Here is a 26,597-nt window from a genome sequence, read left to right as displayed (position 1 = left end):
AGGCGCCCCTTTACCCTTCTTTAAAAAAAAAAAAAAAAAAAAAAAGTCGTTTATTTATTTTGAGAGAGAGAGCGTGCATATTGAGTGAATGAGGGAGGGGCAGAGAGAGAGAGAGAGGGAGAGAGAGAATGCCAAGTAGGCTCTGCACTGTCAGCACAGAGCCCAACTCGGGGCTTGCACTGACAAACTGTGAGATTATGACCTGAGCTGATGTTAAGAGTCAGACTTAAACTGACTGAGCCACCCAGATGCCCCTTTTTTTACTTTACCCTTCTAACCACGCTGTGAGGTAGTCAGGGTTAGATTGGTGTCACATTCATAAATGAAGAGCCCGGGAGTGATGAGTTTAACTATACTGGCTGGGGGGCCCATAATGGAGTACAGTGTTCTCTGTTCACTGTTGTACTCTATATTCATAAGTTGAATAGATTATATATAGATGACTGGGCTGTTCCGAGAACGTGTAGGAGGAATTCTAGAAGAGTGGGTTAACTTCTCAAACATGCAGGTGGTACATTGGGATAGTAATTTGCTAAGTAGTATACCTTCGTGGTCTGGAGGAAATAATAAACTGCCTCCAGTGCCTGCTTTCAGCCGGTGAATTAATTACCCAGCTATTTCTAGTTCAGTGTTCATTAGGGAGATTCACTGATCCATCATTTTCGCCTCTACTTTAAATTTTGGGCTAAAGGCACTTTAGAAGCTTTCTGGAAATAGTTATTGTGAAATGATACAACCAGAAAGCTTTATAAAAAAAATTGTTCTTTGATGAAATGTAGAATGGGGACAGGTTTTCATTTGATCCGTACCTTCCAATTTTGAGATAAACTCCTTGGAGGACTGTCAGGAAATTATTTTCCCTATTTGGTTGATATGATGAGTAGTTTCCTGCATCTGAGACTCTGAAAGTAAAGTTTTTTTTTTTTTTTTTTTTTAAATAAATAAGAAAGCACAACTGATGAAACTGTTGTCAATGTGCTGAACAGACTTTTGATTCTTTTTTCTTAATGAAAATTGGCTTTTTTGTTTTGTTTTGTTTGGTTTGGTTTTTAAGCAGAATGTACTGTTTGAAAAGCCATCAAGAATATGCTTTGTTAAAGGTAGCAGGCATTTAGTGTCTTTGTTTTGCTTTCCCTTTCTTTAGGTTGGTCTCATGAGGAAAATATGAGAGTTTTATAAATATATTATTTCTTTTTAGGTTCCAATCCTTAGTAAAAAAGAAGATGTTTTTGCATATTTAGCTAAATATTCAGTGCCAATGGTTCGAGCCACGTGGCTGATCAAGATGACGTGTGCCTATTATTCTGCTATTTCTGAAGCTAAAATTAAGAAACGTCAGGCTACTGATCCTAATTTGGGTAAGTGAGAGGTATGCTACATTTTACATTTCCTCTTTGATTCTACAAGTAATTGTCTCCATGCTCTGTCCATGGCCCAGCGAGGTGAGTACCGAGAAGGAAGGTCCATGGGGAGGCTGAAAATCGCTCACAGCACAGAGGTGGATCCTCGTTCACCCAGGCCCAGAAAGCATCCTGGTTCCGTCAGCAAATCATGTCGCTGTTACCTCCAGAATCTGTCCTGCATCTAGACACTTTTCTCCAGCACAGCTACTGGAACGCTGGTTTGTGCCACCGTCATCCCTTGGCTGGATACAGGGGCAGCCTCCGAACTGGGCTCCCGCCTTTCCTTTTGCTCCTTACGCTGCAGTCTCCGCCACACTAATCACCAAGCCTGAATCACATCATATCACGTCCCTACTTAGAATTTTGTGATAGTTTCTCACTACAGTGAGGATCAAGATCCAGGTTCTCTCCTCTGGCCACCGAGGCCATCTATACCTTGCTCCCTCTTTCTACGATGTTCTGGCCACATGGTCTTCCTTCTGCCCCCCTGACCTGCCACGCCCCCTTCCTTTCTCAGGGTGAACGCATTTCCTCTTGTTTGTACTTGGGCTGCTCTTCCCTCTGGTATTCCCACCTCTCCTCTTCTTGGAGCCTTTGGTTCTAGTGCCATTTCCTCAGGACGTTTTCTCTGGCTACCTAGCTAAATAGCGTTCCCCTTTCTCCCCTTCCATCTGATTACATTCTCAGTTATTCTTGTTTTATTCACAGCATGTCTCACTATCTGAAATTATCTTTAAAAATTCTGTCTCTCTCATGCCCCCCGCCCTCGCCACATGCACTGGCCCGCGAATACGGTAGGTATTGTTGAAAGAACTAAAGGTAAACTGTTTGGTCAGTTTTCATTCTTGATGACTAGACAGTGACTCCTGAGGTGGTGCTAAACATGCTTAATAAAAGATTTGATTTTGCATTAGAAATGTGCACGGAAAATTACATGTAAAGATGTCCACATAAAGATCAGGTTTACAAATAATTCCTTATCAAATGGAAACATGCGTGTTTTATAAAGGGAGACCCCAGCTACAAAGCTCTGAGGAGCAGGGTCAGGAAGTGCAAATGTCCTCAGATGCAGGCAGGATCCTAAATAAGTGTATGAGGGTGTGAGGTGGTTGGGACTGGTCGGGGCCCTGGTGAACTAGTCACTGGAGCCCACTCTAAAAGCATGAAAAGTTAAAACAAGACAGAAAACATGGCTAGATTCCATGGCTTCCACCTTTGAGTTCAGGTGTGCTAAAGCCAAGAAGCACAAGTCAGCTGTACTTAAAACAACACTGTATTGTGCGTGTATTTAAATATTCAAGGGAAAAAGAATGGGAGGAAACAATCCTCAGAGTTAACAGTGATTATCTCTGAGTGTTGTTTTGGTAGCAGTCTTAACTCCATACTTCTAAACGTTTTCATCTTTGACTTACTATTTTTTTGGGGGAAACAAAAGAAATGTCCCTTTTAGAAATTGCCAAAGCTATACATTCTCATTACAATATTTGCCAATGGTGCCAAAGTAGAACCAATAAATGTTTAAGTTTCTTTTCTCCCTTCTTCATATTTTCCTACTTTTTTTTGAGAGAGAGAGAGAGCGAGCATGTGTGCGTAATTGAGCAAGAGGCAGAGAGAGAGAATTGGGGCTTACCGGGGTCTTGTGTTTTACCTGAAGCGGGGCTCGAGGTTACCCAATGTGGGATTCCAACTCACTCACGAACTGTGAGATCATGACCTGAGCTGAAGTCAGATGCTTAATGATGTCTGCGTAGCCTGTTTCCTCCCTGTGCTACATGTTAGCTCAGATGGCACTTCCTAAGAGAGGCCTTCTCAGATCGCTCCAGTCAAAAGGTCATTTCTCTGTTACTCTGTCATCATCTCCTGCTTTATTTTTCTTCATAGCTGTTAATACCACCTCATGTTACATTTTAAATTAATTTATGTATTAAAATTTTTTTTTAATGTTTATTTTTGAGAGAGAGAGAGAAAGAGACAGAGACAATGTGCGAGTGGCGGAGGGGCAGAGAGAGGAGACACAGAATCCGAAGCGGGCTCCAGGCTCTGGGCTGTCAGCACAGAGCCTGATGCAGGGCACCAAACCCTGAACCAGGAGATCATGACCTGAGCCAAAGTTGGACACTTTAACCACCTGAGCCATCCAGGTGCCCCTAAATTAATTTATTGATTTCTTATGTCCACTCGTTCAGCTATAATGTTTCTCCACGAGAAACTTTGTCTCATTTGTTCAGTACTGAATCTCCTAGAAGAGTACCTGGCATACAGAAGGTGCTCAGTAAGTAAGATAAATAAATGAATTATCAGGCCTAAAGCGTGTGTGTGTGTGTGTGTGTGTGTGTGTGTGTGTGTGTGTGTGTGTTTGTGTATTTGTTCCAACTCCTAATCCTTGAAACTTGTAGCATCACCAGCTATAATGGAGAGACCATTCCTCCTTTCCTTAGATTCTTTTCATGGCTTTTTGTAACTGGTTCTGTCAGTGGTTTCCTTGATCAGTTTAATCTGATTTTAACACTCATAGAAAGGATAAAGGAATCATGCAGGAATGCATCTGCCCAATGAAATATAAAACAGTTTTAGGACAAATAAAAGTCTGATAGAACGTCATCATTTGCAGAGAATGTGTAGTTAGAGTTTTTAGGGATCTCAGATAGGAATGTATCGCCACAACCATATGATTTCTGCTACCAAATGGAAGGAAGCTTAGTTCCCTTTTGTAGCTAAGAACATCAGAGACTTCTTGCATTCATTACTTTAACCATTAATTTCCTTATTAGTGTAAGCAGTTGGTTTTTTGGAGGGGGGGCAGTTATTTTCTACTCCCCCCCACCTCCCTGGAGCTAAAATTTCTATTATTTCCATGACAGATGGTTGATTAGGTTCACTTGCTAGCTTTGTTTTCTCTTTTGTAAGCCACATAACACACGATTCTGGTTTTTGACTCTGTCTATTAAGTATTACAGTTGATGTGTTTTTATGATCATTCATGTGTGTTTATACGTGAAATGTCAAATCCATGAAGATCAAGTGCCTAGTATAACATTTTTCGTGGTAGGATATATAAAAACTTTGACCTAAAAAAATGCTTAAAGCTACAAATGAGAATATTTTAAAAAATGCATGCATTTCAGGAGTTGACCCCTAAACTCTGAGGTCTAGTGTCTCGGAAGGAGCTTTGGGCTTTGCTCATCCCAGATCTGCCACCAAGTGACTGGTTGCTTACAGCAAAATCCTTAGTCTGTCCAGACAACAGTCTTCTCAGCTTGGATCCAGTCTAATCCATGTTACCTCTAATTTCATGTCTTTTTCATTTTCTCTTAATCCAGAGCAGTTCTTCAGCCTTTCTTTTTCTTGATAGTTTTAGAGAGGATAGACCAGCTCTCTTGTAAAATGTCCCTTGATTTTCATTTGTCCAGTTCCTTGTGATTAGATTCAGATTATGTACTCTTGGTAGGAATACCATGGAAGCAATGCTGTGAGCCTCTCAGTACATCATACTACATTGTCCCAGTGCTGGCGGTGATCACTGACTTTGGTCTTTTGGGTAAGGTGGTGCCTCCCAGATTTCTTCACTACATGGTTGCTGTTTTAACCTTTGTAGTTAATAGGTTATTTATTTATTTATTAATGTTTATTTATTTTTGAGAGAGAGAGAGAGTGTATGTGAGCAGAGGAGGGGGAGGGACAGAGAGAGAGGGAGACGCAGAATCTGAAGCAGGCTCCAGGCTCTGAGCTGTCAGCACAGAGCCTGATGCAGGGCTTGAATCCATGAACCATCAGGTCATGACCTGAGCTGAAGGCAGGCACTTAACCAGCTGAGCCACCCAGGCGCCCCCCAATAGGTAATTTAACTGTGTAGATACCTAATTCATTTTTCTGTGTTCTTGTATGTGTTTTAAAATGCGAATGTTGGGGCGCCCGGGTGGCTCAGTCTGTTAAGCGGCTGACTTCGGCTCAGGTCACGATCTCGCGGTCCGTGAGTTCGAGCCCCGCGTCACGCTCTGGGCTGATGGCTCAGAGCCTGGAGCCTGCTTCGGATTCTGTGTCTCCCTTTCTCTGACCCTCCCCCGTTCATGCTCTGTCTCTCTCTGTCTCAAAAATAAATAAACGTTAAAAAAAAAAAATTAAAATGCGAATGTTCCGTACCATTTTTATTATCTGCAGAGAGCAGATTTCAGTGGTTTCAATGATCTGATCTTAGTTTACTATCACCCCATTACACCTGATATGTCTCACTCTCTGCTTTGTCTTCAGCACTTTCTTCAGCTTCTTTAAGCACATTAGAGAGTGCATTTGGAAGCATTTGGCTGTGTGGACCTAGCCATAATGTAGCAAGTTTCACACTCCAAGCAAGCTCTACAGCCAAGCAACTGCACACATATATATGTGTTGAACTGGATTAAATTGCATACACTTCAGAAGATTAACTTGCAGTAATAGGTTCTATGTTCTGGCTTTGACAGTGAAAAGAATCATTCAGCACATTTGGGGCAAGATTGACTATCAAGTGTCACCTTTTTCTGGCATTGGTTTTATGACTTTTGTTGTCTTGATGATTGTTCTTACAATCTGTAAAGTGTCTTCAGCAGAAATGGCCTTTATTCCTTTGTAATAGAAACATATGTTTTATTTTCAGTTCCCACATTCAGTGTTGGAACAGAGCTATAAAGCACTGCTGTTCGATTTTATTGAAGAGAGTTTTTCCTAAAGTTAAGTGGGCTAACAGCAACAAGGGAGCAGGCCCCATTGTGTAAATTCTTTAAATGTAGCAACACAGAGATTGTCACTATCATTATGCAAAGAGTTACCGATCTAAAATGTGGATTAAATGGGTTGCTGTCCTAGAGAGCTTGCAGCAGGCAAAAACATACCCAGTATGGTGTGTACCTAAAAGTGAGCGGGGCCTTGGGTTTCTGGGTGAGGTTTCACATGCAATTTCTTTCTTTCTGGTTTTTTTTTTTTTTTTATATATATATTTAAAAATTTTTGTTTTACGTTTATTTCTTTTTGAGAGACAGCGTGAGCAGGGGAGGGGCAGAGACACACACACACACACACACACACACACACACACACACACACACACACACAGAATCTGAAGCAAGCTCCAGGCTCTGATCTGTCGGCACAGAGCCCGATGCGGGGCTTGAACTCACGAACCATGAGATCATGACCTGAGCTGAAGTTGAATGTTTAACTGTCTGAGCCACCCATGTGCCCCTCACATGTAATTTCAAGGCAGGTAAAGAACTATTTGACTTGGGCAAATCTTAACATCAGGGCAGAGATTTTAAAATAGAGGTGAAATTAGGGAAGTTTAGAGGAGGAGATTATAATTTTCAGTCCTTATGAGAGCTAAAAAATAAGATGTTACAGGTGGACAGATATTTAGAAAATGTTATCACAATAGGTGAGTGTTACAGATTCATGGGAACAAACACCAGACATGATGCAAAGTTGGTTTCAGAAATTTTTTTAGGGTTGAATGTTTTGTTTTTAAGATGAGAATGTTTAGTTGTCTTAAGTGTTCGACCTCACCGGAGGGAAGCATTTAAGATGGGCTAGCTAATATTTAAAAATAAGTAAAACGTACAGTTACATAATTAAGGAAAGTCTTTGAACAGATTAGGAAATACTACTTTATAGTAACGTGAAATTTGTACCTTTATTTGTAGGAATTTTCCCTCTGAGGAGTCCTGTTGTTGCTGAGCCAACTAATTGTAACCGTTGAATTTACTACCTTGTTTGCTCTCACTGTAGTAGTTAGCATCTCTTGAGCAATTATGGAATGTGCCTCGCTGCGGTAAGCTGGAGCATGGCACTTCTTGCAGTCTTAGATCGGGTCAGCTTGTGTCGTGTGCTGTGAAAATGATCTGTTACTTGAAGAAGCTTTTCAGCCTTGGGCATACCTCATCCCTTTGCTGTTGGAACCTGTTGCCGTGTTTCCTGTTGGCTCGTGTGAGAATAGCCTGTCCCTCACCACATCTACCAGGATTACTGTGGTGTGCTGTGATACCACATTCCCTACTTGCTAGGTTCTGTTCCATGGGTTTTCTGATGTATTCAGATGATCTGTGAGAGACAGAGTTTATTCCCATTTCTCAGATGAGGATACGGATGTGTAGACAGGTGCACAAAGCCCCTCAGCGTGCTGTGTCCACACTGGGTTCTGACGCTTGTGCTGGACACTGCTGGTCAGTGGGGTCAGGGAGAGTGTAGTCGCTGCTCTGGAGGTGTTCCCACTTGGGGGTAGGGCATATTCTCCAAACAATCCAAGTATCAGAAAAGGAAGGAAGCGCTCACAGTGAAATGAATAAAATGTGCAGGGAGTCCCAAGGAACTTGGAAAGCTCAGGGAGATCCACAGGAGAAGTGAAGTTTGAAAGAGGAGGTATTTCGACAGAACTGGGGGGATGTTGTGCAGGGAAGACCACTCTGGCAGAAGGATGGCGTCTGCAGAGAAAGAGGGTCATCAAATAGTTGGACTTGAGCAACTGCCGGGATTTTTTTCATCTCGTGTGTTAGTTGCCAGCGGGGTGGTGATAAAAGGCTGTGACGAGCCTTGTGTGCTAAGGGTCCGTGAGTACTCTATGGGGGATGGTGGGCGGCCAGGGAAGGGCTTCTGGGTACTATTGTTGTTAGAACACTCTCCCTAAGTTTCTTGTCTGTAACGTGGGGATAGTTATAATTGGCAGTACCTTTTAGGGATGAAATGAGTCAGTGCTTCTAAAGAGTTGAGAACAGTTGCTGGCACATAGTAAATGGCCACGCAAGTGTCCACTATTGCTGGTTGCTACAGTTGCTAGCCAGCATTTATTCCATCCTGACTAGCTGGTATTTATTATCTTGTGCTGGGAAGTTCACAGACACTATAGGCAGTCATAACCAGCTTGCATTGTAGGTTCTGTTATCCCATCTTGCACAGGAGGGACCTGAGCATCAGAAGTTATGTCACTTGCTGGCACAGAGGGAGCTGGACTCACTAGGGGTTTGCTCTTTCCTCCCTGCTGTGACGTGGTGGTTGCTAGGGGGAAGTCCACATTGTGGGCCCCGTGAAGACAAGACGCATCTCTGGGCAGGCAGGTGCTGGCAGGGAACAGGCTGTGGGGTTTCAGGGCTGTGAGCAGCATCTGAGGAGTCAGAACCCTTATTCTCATGGGCACCATGGGGTCCAGGCAGAGCATAGCAAAGTCCAGCATGCTGTGGAAACTCGAGAAAGATGGAATTGTTTGCAAGAGGAACAGCTCTAATACCGACTAAGAATTGTTGGGTGTTCGGTATGGTGAAAAGTGACAAGATGTATCATGGACCTCAAGCCTTTTTGGGGGGTGTGTGGGGGGGAACAGAGAGATTAGAAGAAGCTTAAAATGCATGCTTCATGGTTAAACTCCCCAGGGAGCTGCTCTGTTTACCTCCGGTTGTTTCCTCTGTACCCCTGAGGTTTTGCTGGGTTGGGCATCTGTACTGGATGAGAGACTTTTCCTGGTTGACTATACTCTTGGAACCACTATTCTTATCGCCCCAAAATACAGGGAAGGAATAGCTACCCTTCTTGCACAGTGGTTAATTAATTTGTGACATATTCACTGAGCCATTTGGACTGCAGAAATAAACCCTGCTAAACACATAATTGACAGCCTGGTTTCTTATCTAAGCCAACCAGCTTACTTTCAGTTCGGGTACTTGAAGACATTCCAATACTAACTTTTTTGATTCTAGGGACAAGCTCTTAGTTTCAAGTCAAGATTGCCACCGCATTTTCAGTGTCCTCGTATCTCATTGTCATAAAAGAGATCTCTGCTGTCATTACTTTGGGAATAACTCTGAAGATTGTACAGAAGTGCTTATATAACTGTATTTATTTTATTTTATTTAAAAAAAAATTTTTTTAACGTTTATTTATTTTTGAGACAGAGAGAGACACAGCATGAACGGGGGAGGGGCAGAGAGAGACGGAGACACAGAATCGGAAGCAGGCTCCAGGCTCTGAGCCATCAGCCCAGAGCCTGACGCGGGGCTCGAACTCGCGGACCGCGAGATCGTGACCTGAGCTGAAGTCAGATGCTCAACCGACTGAGCCACCCAGGCACCCCTGTATAACTGTATTTAAATTCATGCCGTACTTAGGCCTGAAAATAGGTTTTAATTGGTGGCGTAGCTCTTGGCTACTTGGATAAAAAATTCTGCATTAGAGGCATTGGGGTAAGACTTTGGCACCTGTAACTCTCCTGTTCCCCAACAATCTTTTATCTAAAAGTTTTAGCATCTATTGGTGAACCAGGCACCAAGTCATTATTTTATTAGGAATGGCTAGATGTTGGCATTCTTCTGTGAAAACAAGCTTTCTCTTACCAACTGTGATAAATTGTAATTCTTTATAAAAAAGTCAGTAAATACTAAATTCCTTTCCTTTGATTATCAGTTTTGCTGAGTAGAATTGCTCTAATGACATGTTTAGTGGTGGTAAATGTGTTTCTTTCTTTCTTTTTCCTATTTAAAAAAATTATCTTTGGTCATTGTGATGGGCTCATGGATTTCTATTCACCCAGTATTTTACAACCAGTTACACTCTTCCTCATTTTAGTGTTCAGATTGTCCAAAAGTTGGCCAGCAGAAGATGTTTCAAGCTCTTTTGTATCCTTTCTGACATGACACCTTTTTGTCTCAGAGCACGTCTTTGCTTTTTGGCACAGAAAGTGTCTCAGGCTCATCTTGTACTTTTCCTGCCTCAGGTCTGTAGTCAGTCATTGCTCAAAGGAATCCTACTTCTTTCTAGTGGGAACAGTATTTAGAAAGCAAGACCCCAATGCTGACGGTGCTCACTGCTACTAGGTTGTATGGCATCTAGGCTTAGTCAGTGGGTGGATGGAGACCTGCCTCCCTGCGTGTGTTGTGTGTACTTACTAGAGTTTCTATTCTCATTTCCAGTTTATCTTTAACATTTTCATTTAACATTAAGTATTTTCTTTATTCTTCATTTTATGTTTACTTTAAAAAGTTCTAATCAAATTTAATATGCTGCAGTGTAACTCTGCATTACTCATCATTGCTCTATGGAAACATTTTCCAAAGTAAAATGTTACGGTCCTTTTCACGGTAGAATGCAGGTGGGTGATAGTGGTGGTCAGGATGGTGTGTGTGTGTGTGTGTGTGTGATCATTAAATTTTTGATGAAATCAAAGGTAATATCTGCCCATGATTCCTTTTGAATTTCTTAGCAAAATGCACCAAAAGGACTTCTATTTCACTCGAATAAGGGGGGGGGGGAGGGCTTAAGAAAAAGGTTTATTAAGTTTTTATACACTGAGGTAGATGCTGTGGAGAATTTTAACCAAGTGCCGGCCTTTAAGGGCTGTCATTTTTGGTGGAGAGAAAATGGCTTTCTCAAACAGAGCAATCGGCAGTTCATAATTACCTCTAATCATAGAGGAAATGATGGGAGATGAAAAATTAGGGAAGGCTTTCTGAAAGAGTGAAATACGAGCTGGGCCTTAAGGAAGTCTAGTCTTCGAAGTAAAAATTAGGAAAGTTTTGTTTTGTTTTAGTTTTTTATTGTATCTTGAAAAGTATTTCTTGGTCTTAGATAATTATCTCCCTTCCTGGCAAGCTGGGAGCCAATGAGTTAGGTTTAGAGTTCTGGGTACTGTATTTGCTTGGTCTTTACTGCTGTCATTTCTTCTGGTTTGCTGTTTTGGGGGAATTACCTAGTCTTGAATTTATTGTTAGAAACTTTGGATGACAATGGGTTCATGTTTTCTAGTCAATTTTATTGTTGACTCCTGCTTGAAATGATTGTCTTGTGTGATAAAATGCTAATCAGAATCCCAATCTAATTAATAGTGTAGTTCTTTGCTCTCCATGGCTATTGGTACATGCGTGCACATTTACACTTGGAATGTATTATACAACAAAAGTATTTGTTACAAGTTTTTGTAGTTTACAGACTGATATTCTGTTTTTGCATTTGGGGCACTCCTCACAAAATCCTTCTCAGGTAGCGGGTATCTCCAATTTACAAATTATGGTAAGAAAATCCAGGGAAAGTGGGAAAACCGGGAATTCCATCCTGGTCTTGCTTGCTTTACAGAATTTCCAAGCTGGTCACACCAACTGAAGATGAATGTGGAGCTGGAGTGAGGGTGGTGTGGGGTGAGCTGTGAGGTGAGCCTTGTGAAGAAGGCTCGGTGTTCAATGAGTTTTTATTTGTTGTGCATCTTGCAGATCCATTGCTTCAACTCTAATGAATTTCAAGAAAAAAAAAAAAAAACCAAACGGCTTCTTGTGTGAGATGAAAACAAATTTTTTAATAGTTAATATATATCCATTGTATAAAACACAGTATTCAAAGAGGGTGGTGAAGTCTCACTGTACTGTTGATCCGTACATGGTCTCCCAGACCCCTCTTCACATGCTTCGGAAGCAATTGTTACCAGTCTGGTTGTTTGTGTATCTTCCGAGATGTGTTTGCATGTATATCTTTAATGTATGTTCTTAAGAACATTGGTGCTTGTTCCATACTGAGCGTATAGTGGCCCTGTTCTTTTAAAGGGCCCCAGGCTACTAACTTTAATAACTTAGGAAAGCTGTTTGTGTTTTGCAGTCTGCCCTGGAATGTTAATTCCATGATGAATAGAGAGTTGTTTTTTTTTTTTTTAAAGACATACTTTAAGTTTCAGAGTCCTTTTCAGATGAAGTATATATTAATCTTTCAAATGAAATTCCTGGAATGAAGTGGCTCTAAAGTTCATTTCAACTTGCCATTATTTTGGAGTCAGGGGTACCTAGAATATATTGACAGGATAGAAAACACATTAAGGGTCAAATTACCAGTTGGAGTGTCTTCGTGAGAGTAGCACAGCTAAAGTGAATAGATTTAGCTAGCTATTTATTAATTAATTACATAATTTATTGTCAAGTTAGCTAACATACAGTGTATACAGTGTGCTCTTGGCTTTAGGAGTAGATTCCCGTGATTCATCACTTACATACAACACCCAGTGCTCATCCCAAGTGCCCTTCTCAGTGTCCATCACCCATTTTCCCCACACTCCCTCACTCCACCCCATCAACCCTCAGTTCTCTATATGTAAGAGTCCCTTATGGTTTGCCTCCCACTCGGTTTGTAACTTTTTTTTTTTCTTTCCCTTTCCTTCATGGTCTTCTGTTAAGTTTCTCAACTTCCACATATGAGTGAGAACATATGATCTCTGTCTTTCTCTGACTGACTTATTTCATTTAGCATAATATCCTCCAGTTCTATCCATATTGTCACAAATGGCAAATTTCATTCTTTTTCATTGCTGAGTAATAGTCCATTGTATATATACCACGTCTTCTTTATCCGTTCAGTTGATGGACATTTGGGCTCTTTCCATAATTTGGCTATTGTTGAAAGCACTGCCCTAAACATGGGGGTACATGTGCCCCTATGAATCAGCACTTCTGCATCCTTTGGATAAATTCCTAGTAGTGCTATTGCTGGGTCGTATGGTAGTTCTATTTTTAGTTTCTTGAGGAACCTCCATACTGTTCTCCAAAATGCACCAGTTTGCATTGCCACCAACAGTGCAAGAGGGCTCCCCTTTCTCCCCATCCTTGCCAACATTTGTTGTTTTTGAGTTGTTGATTTTTGGACAAAAGTGAATAGATTTAATTAAATGAATATGTCATGCATCATTCTTGGGCTCCAGGAAAAAAAACAAAAGGCCAGGTGAGTTCTGGAGGAGAAGATAATGGGGATGGGTCTGCTTCTGCTTGGTCTGTACAGTGTGTAAGCAATTTTGTGTTTTAGGGCTTTTTAGTCTAGAGTTGCTTTATGTAGGTTTTGGCAATATGTTGTCTATAGTATTTTTTTTAAATGTTTATTTTTGAGAGAGAGAGAGACTGCGAGCACAAGTTGGGGAGGGGCATAGACAGAGGGAGACACAGAATCTGAAGCAGGCTCCAGGCTCTGAGCTGTCAGCACAGAGCCTGATGTCAGAGCCTGATGTGGGGCTCAAACCTGTGAACCGTGAGATCATGACCTGAGTCAAAGTTGGACGTTTAACTGATAGAGCCACCCAGGTGCCCCAATGTTTGCAGTATTTGTATTCGTGTTCTAATGAAAGACTCTTACCTACCTAAGGCTTGTTCAGAAGTATGAACTTCACAGCAATTGCATTTCAGTCTTAAGTAGTAAACACGGTGCTTCTACTGTTGAGACTTCACTCAAACCAAGCTCATTATGAAATTAAATTCCAATGTAAAGTGTAAAGTGAAAATGTAGTTAATGTGGCTGTGTAAATGATCAGGGCTTTCAACCACTTCCTCAGTAGCAGAAACTGAGAGAGGAGTGAAGATAATGAAATGTCCAGTATAATAATTTAAGTAGTTCACATGTCTCCATGGAGCCGGCAGCAAATGTCTTTCTCCAGGCCTGCTCCTCCCTTTCTCCTTCCACCCAAGTCCTCAGGGGAGGCTTCCCTGTATATCTGAGGTTTCAGTGGTGCACAGAGGTATGTTCTGCACACAGGGAAGCACAGCTGTGGTTTCCTTACCAAGTCTATTGTCGAGCTGTAGCTTTCCTCTCCTGGGGCAATAAAACTTGAGGCTTAGTCTCAGATGTGGAGGACTGTGGGGACCTGTCCTAAGGGGTTAATTAAATGCACCAGTTTAATATTTGTGAAAATAGTGTGCCTGTTATTCCTTGACAGGAATATCTCAGCGTGGCCAAGGTCGCCGCTCATTCAGGTATACACAGATATCTGAAAAGCTTTGAGAAATGTACCATATGATAATTATAGCATTAATTTCAGAGAGCCATCTCACGTTCCTGAGAAGGAGCAGAGCCTGTTCTGGCAGATGTTGAGTATGAGCCCGTCTGTTAGGAGGAAACCCCTGAAGCTGTACTTCTGCCGAGAAGTTGGGGGTGTGATTGATGTGGTGAATAAGAAAGTCTTGTTCTGGGGGCTAAGATTGGCTTCTGTGGTTGCCAAGAGCCTTGGCTTCAGTTGCTTGTATGGGGCTGATAGGGAAAAAGGACTATTGGAAAAAAATTCCTAAATGCAACAGTTAACATTGCATACGTCAGAATGGAAACAAAAACTGGGAGACCTGATAGCCTAGAGTGCCAAACCAAGAGAAGTGTCAAAGTCTCTTCTCCTCAGGTGTGAGATACTCCACAGCACCTAGGATGCAGAAAGGCACAGTTAGGAGTTTACTTGCTTCCTAGGAATGCAACTCTTTTGCTCCTACCAGCCCTCCCCTGTCAGCCCCACTTCCTCCTTTCCCTGCCCAAGACCTTGCCATCCATTTCCTTCATTGGCCAGTCTGGTCTCTTTTTACCCTGAAATCCTTAAACATTAACGGTCTGCCCCACAACTGTGCAGTTATTTATATTTTGCCTTGTAATGGTCCTTATCTTGTTTGGAGTATTGTCCCTCCTTCCTGTATTTACATCATTCACTCCTTGGGTAAGATGCCCTTTGCTCATAACGGTTGGTCGAATCATCTCTCCCTCAAGCCTTCCTTCCCTTGAATTTCAGAGAGTAGGAAACTTCTCTCTGTTTTCCTTAGCTCACTTCCATCCTGGTAGACACCCAGACAGACTTTTCCACAGTAGCCAGGCCTCCTTACCGGTCTTCTTTGCCTCATCCACTGAGCTACTTTCACCTATGGTGACTTCCTTCCTATGTGTGGGCTCCCGCCTGCCAGGCCTGTAAATCATGGGTGTTTGCTTTCTTCTGGGCATGCCCCAGAGTTGTAAGAAGGTTTTATCTCTTAATTCTGGAAATAACCCTGTGGGCTAAGTACACTTAACTCTGTGTTGTAGACAAGTAACGAGGCCCCCGCAGTCTGAGTGACTTACCCAAGATCTCAGAGCTGGCAAGTGATTGGAGCTGAGACAGGAACCATGTCTTCTGACTTGAGAGCCTGTGCTCTTGACCAACCACTACCAAGCAAGTTAACATATGCTGGGGGCCTAGGTGGGGCTGGATGCCAACTAATATTCTGACTGTGCAGAATAAACCGATCTGCCCCTGGACTATGTCTGCTGGGTACTTCTATCGTCATAATCACTTTCTTTGAGGCATTGAAATGACACATGATAACGGCCCCCATACCTGTATCTTTTTGCACTGACTCTTTTTCTGAGTGTCAGACCTGTGTGTCCACCTGCCTCAGACATGTTTCCCTATGAGTATCTCCGGGACCACAAATTCAGGTGTTGAACGCAAAACTGAGAAACCTTGGTAAGGTCAGTGGATTGTGTCAATGCCACTATCCTGGTTGTGATACTTGAATGTAGTTTTGCAAGATGTTAGCTTTTGGGGAAGGTAGGTGAAAGGTACGTCGGATCTCTGTGCAGTATTTGTTACAACTGCACAGAGTTTAATTAAAACAAAAAGTTAATAAAAACAAACAGAATGAACTCAGCCCTTTCACCCCTCCCCCTGCTCCCTGTCTCTACTCCACATCTCCGTCAGTGGCTCCAGGATCTGCTCAGCCACCCCACTGAGAAATCTGGAAGATGCCCTGCTCCTCTCTTTCCTTCTCTCCAGGATCAGGTTGGTTACCATGTCACCTGCCTCTTTTTCGTTCCCTCCTTGGTCACCTCCCCAATGGACTTGATAGTCTCCTTTCACTTTCTCTCCCCTACAACTATCTGAGAGGGTCTTAATTTACATATCTGATCCTACCATTCTTTTGCTTAAAATCCTTCAGTGGCTTTTAATCATTTGTGATGACAGACCAAATTCCTTAGGTCATCACTACCAGGGTCAGAGTCATCTGGGCTGCTGGTTATTAATGCAGAGTTCTGGACCCCACTCCAGACTTCTGAGGTTGAAATCTCTGGAGTCAGAGCTAAATCTGTGTGTTTAACCAGCGCCCTCTGGTGACCATTTCATGCACTAGCGTTTGAAGACCTCTGGCCTGGGTCACCTATCTGGTCTCAAAGGCGCTTTCTGTCCTTCTGCCTTTCTGCTTTCTGCTTTCTGCATTGCCTGGGACATTGCACAGTGCTGTTTGTGTCTGTGGAACTCCTTTGTACTTACTGTCCCTCAAGACTTGACTACAATGTCCACTTGCTTCCTCTCCTGGGTCATGTGATGTGTCAGAGCACTTAACCTCACTGCTGTCAAGATCTGTGTCCCTATGTGTTTGCCTAGTTTGAGGTTGAATTGCCCCAATTAGGGGCTGCTTTATCTTCAACCCCCTGTAGCCTCAGAGCCCAGGACGGTTTCTGGCCCATAGTAGGCACTTAATGTTTGCTGCTTATAATACCCATAATTTTTATTTTATTTTGAGTAGCCACCTTGATCTTTTAATTAACAGTACTTCATATTGTTGCTCAGTAAATAAAACCAGAGAGAAATAGCCAGTTAAAAAATAACATAGGAAAATTACTCATCCAGACAAAAACAGATACTGGCTATTTGCCATTAAACACCCGTGTTCTTTCTACAGGTAATTCTGTATTAGTGGAAAACTTTTTTAAAACATGAAAAAAATGTCATACTCTATTATCACAGCCTTCCTACTGTCTCCCTCCACTGCCATTTACACCCCTCCCCCCCCCCCCTCTTTTCAGCTTTCCAGCCAGAGGGCCTGATTTCAGTGACTGACCATTCAGCAAAACACAGCATTCCAGCCATTGGGCTGACTCTGTTGGTCTCCGGGCGCACTGAGACAGCACTTTTCATCTGGACTATTCTTTATCCAGCCTGCCAATCAGCATGCTGATTTCCCCCTTTCATTTCCCAAGTGAATAGTGGCTGAATAGGGAATTTCAGGTTTTTCTGTGAATCATTTTATAGGATACAACTGATTAACTTTTTTAAGCCTTTTATTATGGAAATTTCACACATGTACAGATATAGAAGAATAAAGTCCCTATTACTGTTCACCCAGGTTTAACCATTGACCCACGGACACCCTTGTTTTTGCCCCTCTCCTCCCCACTGCCCACCCCCTCAAAGTCCTGTATCATCTTGCAGTGGATTACTTTTTACCAGTATGGGATAGTCTTTTACTTCATGCAATGCAGATGATTTCTTACTGATAGTAACGTATTTCAAGAAAACATTTAATAAAATTATATAACAGCTATATTAAGATTAACAAACTTTGCAGTTCATGTAAAGTATATTTTAGTGGTTTCAAACCTCATGTTGGGTGTAGAGATGACTTAAAAATCTTAAAATTTTTTTTGAGTATATTTGGTATCCAGTGTTACATTAGATTCAGGTATACGACATAGAGATTCAACATTTTATATGTTATGCTGTACTCACAAGTGTAGCTACCATCCATCACCATAAAATGCCGTGATAATACCACCGACTATAATACCTATACTGCACCTTTTATTCCCATGACTCACTTATTCCATAGTTGGAAGACTGTGTCTCCCACTCCCCTTCTCCCATTTTGCACATCCCCCGACCCCTGTCCCCTTTGGCAACCATTAGTTTGTTCTCTGTATGTATAGATCTGATTTTGCTTTTTGTTTGTTCATTCATTTGTTATTTTAGATTCCACAAACGTGTGAAATCCTAGGGTGTTTGTCTCAGTCTTACTTCACTTAGCATAATACCCTCTAAGTCCATCCATGTTGCAGATGGCAAGATCTCATCCTTTTTTACAGCTGCGTAATATCCCATTTGTGTACGCGCGCGTGTGTGTGTGTCTGTGTGTACACACACAGACACACACACACACACAGCACATCTTTATCCATTCATCTGTTGATGGACACACGGTTGCTTCCCTAATTTGTTTATTATGAATAATATTTCAGTAAGCATAGAGGTGCATATATCTTTTTGAATTACTGTTTTTGTATTCTTTGGGTAAATACCCAGTAGTAGAATTACTGGATCGTATGGTAATTCTGCTTTTAATTTTTTGAGGAATGTCTAACAGGGCACATCTTTGCCAATACTTCTTTGTTGGGCTTTTGATTCTTGCCATTCTGACAGATGTGAGGTGGTGTCTCATTGTGGTTTTGATTTGCATTTCCCTGATGATCAGTGATGAGCGTCTTTTCATGTGTCTGTTGGCCTTCTGTATGTCTTCTTTGGAAAAATGTCTATTTAGATTCTCTGCCCATTTTAAAATCAGATTGTTATTTCGGTGGTGTTGAAGTTCTCTACATCTTTTGCATGTGAACCCCTTTATTAGGTATGTCAGTTGCAGATCTCTTCCCTAATTCAGTAGGTTTTCTTTTTGTTTTGGTGATGGTTTCCTTGTTGCATACAAGTTTTTGGTGCAGTCCGAGTAGTTTAATTTTTTTGCTTTTGTTTCCCTTGCCTGAAGAGACCTATCTAGAAAAATGTTGCTACAGCTGATGTCAAAGAGATTATTACCTATGTTCTCTTCTAAGAGTTTTATGTCTCACATTTAGGTCATTAATCCCTTTTGAGTTGCTTTCTGTGTGTAGTATTACAAAGTGGTCCAGCTTTATTCTTTAACACGCAGCTGTCCAGTTTTACCAGAACCATTTATTGAAGTGATTGTCTTTCCTCATTGCATATTCTTGCCATGGCCACATTTTAGGACATTTTTGTTGCCTTTGAAAGAAATCATGTACTCTTTAGCCATCACTTCTCATTTGCCCTCCCTCCCCATCTACACTAGGCAATCTAATTAGCCCCTCTAGATTGGCCTATTCTTAACATTTCATATAAATGGAATCCTACAATATGTGGTCCTTTGAAACTGCCTACTTCCAGTTAGCATAATGTTTTCAAGGTTCATCCATGTTGTAGTATGTGTCAGTAGTTCATTTCATGCCTTCTCAGGGCTGAATGGTATTTGTATGCATATAACACATTTATCCATTCACCAGTTAATGGACATTTGGGTGGCTTTCACTTTTTGGTTATTGTGAATCATGCTACTACAAACATTTCTTGATGAATCTTGGTGTGGACGTGTGCTTTGATTTCTTCTGGGAATATAGTTGTGGAATTGATGGGTTTTATGGCAACTCCACTTTTAACTTTTTGAGGAAATGCCAAACTGTTTTGCATTTTACATGCCTACCAGCAAGGCATGAGGATTCTAAATTGTATACATCCTCACCACCACTTGATGTTATGTGTCTTTTTATCACTGCCCCAGTGGTATATCATTGTGGTTTTGAATAACATTTTCCTGGTAGCTAATGATGTTGAGCATCTTTTCATCTGCTTATTGGCCATTTGTTTATCTTCTTGGAGAATGTCTATTCAGATCATTTGCCAATTAAAAAAAAATGGGTTATTTATCTTGTTATCATCAAGTTGTTATAGTTCATTATAGGCTCTGGATCCAGGTCTCTTATCAGATAGGTGACTTGCAAATATTTTTCTACCAATTTGTAGGTTGTCTTTTCACTTGATTGATAGTATCCTTTGATCAAGAAAGCCTTTTAACAATAGAAAATATGAGAAAAAATGGTAGAAAATCTTTCAGTCATTCTTACTGAGTATTTAGAAGTGGAATGTGTTGTGTCTTACATGTATGAAGTTTTTTTTTTTTTCCTCAATCAATATGCACCAAAGTCAGGCTGATTAAACCCTCAACATCCTACAGTTTTGAGAAGCAGGCTGTTCCCTTTGTGGAGAAGCAAGGACTTTTGTTTTAGTGGTGTAGCCAGAGGAAGAATTTTCTAGGATGAGTTTCTCCTTCAAGGAAACTGTCATCTTTGACTTAAGTTTTAGATCAAGTGGATCACCTTAAAAATGTGCACCTTAGTCTCTGGGACTGGTTGAAGTTTTAAATAATCTCTGTTGGATTTATTTTCCACAGTGAGTTCCCACTGGCTTTGATATCAGAGGACAGAATTTGGCCAGGAAAATGAGCCTCACAAAATTAAAGGACGCACATATGTATTTACTGGAAGTTTATTAAAGAGAAATGAAACTTCAGTATTTGGTTGGGCCTTTTGCAGTACATTGACTAGCAGGTGCTTCTAGATGTGTTGGCTGTAACAAAGACAGAGCATACTAGACAGGGAATTTGGCATTTCCTAAATGGTGTTGAAAGGTAGGTATGCAGTGATGAGTTTAAACTAAAAAGCAGAGGGGCGTCTGGGTGACTCAGTCAGTTGAGCATCTGACTTTTGATTTCAGCTCAGGTCATGATCCCAGGGTTGTGGGATTGAGCCCTGCATTGAGCTCTGTGTTTAGCATAGAGTCTGCTTAAGATTCTCTCTGTCCCTCTGCCCCTCTCCCCCTGCTTGAATGTTCTCTCTCTAAAGAAACAAACAAACAAACAAACAACAACAACAACAACAAAAAACAAAAACAAAGAAAAAACCCTAAAAAGCAAAGATGTTTGTAGGAAGATTTGGGAGGCAGAATAATTGGGGAGTGACTTAATTTAGTAGTTATTTTGGGCAGCACCTTATTGTGTATTGATTCACATTAGTACTCTGATGTTGACTATATAAGACATAGTTTTATGGAGATGAAAGAGATAGAGGATGAAAGAACAGAAATTCTGATCTATCAGAGAACAGAGAGAGCCCCATTAGATGGTGGCTTGGTGTCCAGAGACTAGAGAAGGCTTCATATTCAATGTCACGTTTGAATTGGGTCCAGAAAAATTATCACAAGTGAACACAGGTGAGTAGAGGAGGTATTGTAGGTAAAGAGCATCATGGGCATGAGAGTCAGAAAGCAACTTCAGGTACTTAACTGATAGGTAGCAATTGAAATGATTTTAAGTTCCAGGTAAGGAGTTTGGCCTTAATTCATTAAGGATTGCTGATCCATTGAAGGTTTTGGAACCATGAAACTCATTGTTTGATTTTATAAATCCTTATCCAGAGCATTATGTTAGGCTTGGCAGCTCAGCTGTGGCAGTGGCAGGGTCTAACATCAGTGACAACAGATGCTATCCTCTGACAGTCAAGATCTAACCCTTAGTCTCCTTTCAGGAAACTTTTCATCCCAATAATAGTGATGATAACTACCACATATTGATCTATTTCTGCACTGTATGCACCATGCTAAGTAACTCATCCTTACGGTAACTCATGTGTGTGTGTGTGTGTGTGTGTGTGTGTGTGTGTGTGTGTGTGTGTGTGTATTATTGATTCCTATTGCAGAGGAGGAAATCGAGACTTAGCAGAAGTTAGATACCTTGTTTCACATCACACAGGCAAGTAGCAGAATTAGAATTTGGACCCAAGGCAATCCTGTTCCAAAGTTCATTTTAGCAAAACCACTAAATGCAGCCCCTCTATTGCTTCTCAACTAATGTTTTGCTGCCAGGATACCTTCCCCTTGAGCCTTGCTGCGTTTGGCATGCTTTGTGTTTGCCCCCAGGGTAGATTCCTCCTCTGTCAGGCTCCCAGTTTTCTTATTAATACTGCAGGTATTCCAGGCCAAGGAGGATCATCTTTAACGGAACTTGGTGCATGTCTGTTATGACCTTTATGTGTTTGTCGATTTACATATTTTCATGTACTACAGTGGGGCATCTCACACCTGTTGGTGTACTTCTGGCTTAGCTGTATGACCTTGCATAAGCCTGCTGTGCCGGATCTATAAAACGCTAGGGTGAGCTGTATGACCTCCGAAACCCCTTCTGTCTTGGGGATTAGGCATTAACAAAGAGGCAATAAGTGGCTGTGGGATTCATGGAGGCTCCGGGGAGTGTTGTCAAAGGGACCGGTCATTCTTTTCAGTCCTGATTCCTGGTGCCACTCACTCTCAATGTGAATTATGTGGACACACTTTCTAATAATCCGGCTTCACGGACCTGGAGTTCTGCTTGACATCAGTGAACTGCAAATGTGGCCGTATCCTTGGAGCTGCTTGAATTTAGAGCTGCTTGCTCCACATTCAGAGTGGTCTCCTTGGTCACTTTCTGCGCCTTTTGCACCTTTGAACACTGCACATCCTACCCCCACCCCTACCCCCCGCCCATCTTCCCTGTGACTTTTATCCATTCCTATTTTCTTTTTATCACCTGATAAAAAACAGCTCCTTCCTCCAGCCAGTTAAGTCTAGATCTGTCAGGAGGAACTGAAGGCACTGGAATTTGGTCGAAGTTCCCCCTGGGACTGAATTCACACCCAGGGCTGAGAACCATTGCCTGCCTTGCCACTGCGGCCCCCACCCCCCAGCCCTGCTTGGTTTTCATTATTTGTCCTAACTAAGCATGAGGGATGTCAGTGGATCCTAATAATTTCATGGTGTTGGAAGACTGGGGGCTGTTTGTTATTTTCTGTTTTCAGTTTTTAATAAACATTTTGTGTGCATCCTAATTTTATACTAATCCTCTGTAGACTCTTATGTCCCAGACCTCTGAATCTATCTGATTGATGTGATAACTTACTGCCAGTTAAATATAGTTAGTGTTAAAAAACACTACACAAGAGACCTACATTTGCATACCATTTGAATCCCACAAGGAGTTCAGATTGTGGAATGTCCTATTCAGCATAATTTTTTTTTTTTAACGTTTATTTATTTTTTGAGACAGGGAGAGACAGCATGAACGGGGGAGGGGCAGAGAGAGAGGGAGACACAGAATCGGAAGCAGGCTCCAGGCTCTGAGCAGTCAGCCCAGAGCCCGACGCGGGGCTTGAACTCACGGACCGCGAGATCGTGACCTGAGCTGAAGTCGGACGCTTAACCGACTGAGCCACCCAGGCGCCCCTCAGCATAATTTTTAAAAGAAATGCATGTTTATGTAAACATTCCAGCATAGGGACGCCTGGGTGGCTCAGCTGGTTAAGGTTAAGCATCTACCTTCAGCTTGGGTCATGATCTCACAGTTCATGAGTTTGAGCCCTGTGTCAGGCTCTGTGCTGACAGCTCAGAGCCTGGAGCCTGCTTTAGATTCTGTGTCTCCCTCGCTCTCTGCCCCTCCCCCTCTCATGCTCTGTCTCTTCAAAAATAAACATTAAAGATTTATTTTAATAAAAATAAAAAAAATCCCAGCACATATAAAGGAAAAATGACTGAAAAGATATATACTAGAGTATTTAATTATGAGTGATGGGATTACAGATGTTTTTTTAATCTCTGCATTACACATTTTCTGTAGTGAACACATGTTTCTTATGTATTTAACAATCTTGAAAAGAAGATATACCCTGGACGAAGTAGGTGGTGTGTGAATATGTGAGTTATTTTTAGCTCTTGAGGCTGAAATATTCTGTGGGGGTATTGAGGATGGTACCATGCTGAGAGAGTTAATAGCAAGGCTTGGCACACAAAAGCTAGGATTTGGATCCCTGTTATTTTTGTTTTTGCTTATTATAGCCAAGCTAAACTTATCTCATCTGATGGTGGGCATTTTGTTTTGTCAAACGAGTGCCATGAGACTATTAGTTCATAATGGGGGCATCAGATGATGATGCTGATAATGTATTGTTATGTCTTTAATGCTGATAGATGAATATTAATATGTTATTGGTGGTGCTTTCTAAAATACTGTTACACTAGGGACAGAATGTTGACCTAGTATCTGTTCATCTTTTTGCATTGGCTTAATTACTACAGTTTAACACGTGCATCTGAAAATTTTAAATAAGACACAATGAGAATAAGTTGTTTAGACCAAAACTTAACAGTAGTTCTCTCTGGACTGTTGTCAAGTACTTTTAACAGTACTTAAAAAATAAAAACAAAGCCCTCAGTCCCCAACAGATGTTTAGTTTCTGCTCCTACTTTTGTCAAGATAGGTTCCTTTAAAAATAAGGCGGGAGAGCCAATTGCCTGGATAATGGGAAAACAGCATTGTGTGGTAACGTTTCAGTAGGGTGGTTTCTTCTGAAATGCTGTTTCACTAATCCTTGGGGAAATTTGGCTGTGAGCATGCAATTATTACATTTTTATCCACAGAATGGGCTAAAGTTGGCATCACATCCCTCACGGTTGCCAGAGGCAACACACTGATTTAATTTGTGCCCCTCTGGCAGACATTTTTGAATAATTTTAGTGTTTTTTTTTTTGTTTGTTTTTTGTTTTTTTTTGTTTTTTGTAATGGTACTTTTCCTATTTCCTTTCTGTACTCCTACCTTTTGTTGCTCACTACTCTTTCTGATTGAGTTCTGAGGCATCCTGTGTTGGTTGTGGAGCGGAGACTAATTGAAGGTCCAGATGGCTGTCTAAGAGGCAGCCGCGCTTGTGTTTCTGGCAGGTGCGGGGAGAGGGAGAGTGCAGGTCGGAATGCTGTGAAGGGCCAGCCCACGGCGAATGCCAGTCCTCTTACAGACTGAAGAAAACAAAACAGATCTTAATTAGGCATGTTAGAAATCCAACTTGGAGCCTGAAAAATCTACCTTAAGACTTGCATTTGAAGGATTTTGAATTCTTCAGTAGAATTGAAATTTCTTGAAGTACTCACCTCCACAGTTCTATTTCCTGCTTGTGGCTTTTTGTATGCAAAAAATCTTTTATGCTCCTAGAGCATCACTAAATGCACATAACTCAAGTGTGGGCAACTCTTCTCCTAGCTTAGGGGTCACAGAGGCGCAAGGGGAGAGCCGCCCTTTCCACCCAAGAGCTGTCCAACATTCCTACTAGGTCTGGCCACGTTGCATTACCCAAAGGCTCTGGGGTGGTTGTACTTCTTCGCACAGTGCTTGCTGTGTCAAAACCACTTTTTTGTAATAGATGTTTGTTTTATATGTACATCCTTAAGATTGTCAGAAAGGGGGAGAAAACATTAATTATTCTATCCATCTTGTCTGGAAATTAAAACAAAAAAAATTTTTTTTTTTTAAACGCAGAGTGGACACAAATATCTACCAGATATCTTCGAGAGCAGCTGGCCAAGATTTCTGACTTTTACCACATGGCTTCCAGCACAAGTGACGGTCCTGTCCCGGTGCCACCAGATGTGGAGCAAGCCATGAAGCAATGGGAATACAACGAAAAGTTGGCATTTCACATGTTCCAGGTAACCTTCCCAAGAACCTCAAGGCTGTCTAGCTTGCTTTTAAGAAGAGAGCAAATACTTTATAGTTTAATTTTTTAGGAGTCAAGTGATATCTTTATATGAACCAGTATGTTGAAAGAAAGCAGTCTGACATTTCTCACCTTGAGTTGTATTGAAGGTAACACCTTTGCCCTGACATGACAGCTTCTATTGGATATATTGATCTCCAGCTTTCAATTGTCTTAGCCCTTTTAATGCTGTTAATTACTTTGCCTTTGCTGTATTAAATATAATCCCTGTAAACCTTTTCTTTTACAAAAATTAGATACATTCAGAAAATATTTGTGTGGGTATTTCCTGTCTCATAGATCTCCATTAGGGCTTAGTTTCTCCATAAGAGGGTCATGTTAATTTGGCTCAGCAGCAGTTTAAAATGTAGTTGGGAGGATGAATAAGGCCATTGAGGAATGACTGAATCCTCCTCTCAGAGAAGCTGATGTAAATCATATTGACCAGAAGAGGGCACTTGTGCTGTTTTTTGCTTCAGTCTTTATTCCTAGTGAGGAAGAGGGAGAAGTGTATTCAGCTGAAGTTTTATGACTAGCAGAGACTTTGACTACCTGTTATCTTGACCAAAGAGGAAAGGGATAAAAAGGATATGTAGTTTCTAAATTTTCCTTTTAGAACTTTATAATTTCCAGACTGTAAGAGAATTTTCCTAAGAGCTCAAAGTGGGAAAAAGCCTGGTCCTTTTGGCAAGTAGCATTGTTAGTTTTAAAGCAGTTGAAACAACTCTTACAAATGCAAGTTCCATTTAGCAGAGGACTCCCTTGGTGCCTGCTCTGAGTTTTTAACGACTTTGGGTGGAGGATTTAGTCTGCATCTTCAAAAAAGTGTGTCAACATGCTTAATGTTTTTGGAAGGATTACTTTGTGTATTGGGAACATTGAAATCAGTATCTCCTTTATAGGAAGCAGGTCCTAAACGGATGAATTTAATTGGGTCACTAATGTTTGAATTTAAAAGTTTAGTATATTTTAATTTGCCATATTCTGAAATGTGAAACTGACTTAGTACATACACCTGCGGATACATGTACAGAAATAAGGGTGTGGGTATGTACACAGAGGCATCTTGAGGATGGACGTGTAGCCGTTGAAAGTCATATTTATGAAGACTTGTTTTTGAACCTTGCACTTGCCATCTCTTATATGTTAAGTACAGAATTCTATTTTATTCATTTCTTAATCAACTTCAAATTCACTGGTCTTAAAATTTTAAATTGTACTTTTTTGTGACTAACCATTTAACTCTTGGATTTAAGGCATTTTAAAAT

General features: G+C 41.3%; 1 protein-coding gene across 21 annotated transcripts in view; it reads left to right on the top strand.

Moving 5' to 3' along the window:
* The window catches only part of MED12L (mediator complex subunit 12L), a 333,827-nt gene that overhangs the window by 42,940 nt on the left and 264,290 nt on the right, over positions 1-26,597 (top strand). For all 21 annotated transcript variants that reach the window (XM_042956829.1, XM_042956814.1, XM_042956813.1 and 18 more), the window contains 2 exons: positions 1,199-1,358; positions 25,113-25,282. In XM_042956829.1, the coding sequence (XP_042812763.1) occupies positions 1,199-1,358; positions 25,113-25,282 (330 nt within the window). The remainder of the gene's footprint in view (positions 1-1,198; positions 1,359-25,112; positions 25,283-26,597) is intronic.

This window comes from Panthera tigris, chromosome C2 (assembly GCF_018350195.1).
Source record: "Panthera tigris isolate Pti1 chromosome C2, P.tigris_Pti1_mat1.1, whole genome shotgun sequence".
NCBI lineage: Eukaryota > Metazoa > Chordata > Mammalia > Carnivora > Felidae > Panthera > Panthera tigris.
This window is presented reverse-complemented; position numbering and strand designations above follow the sequence as displayed.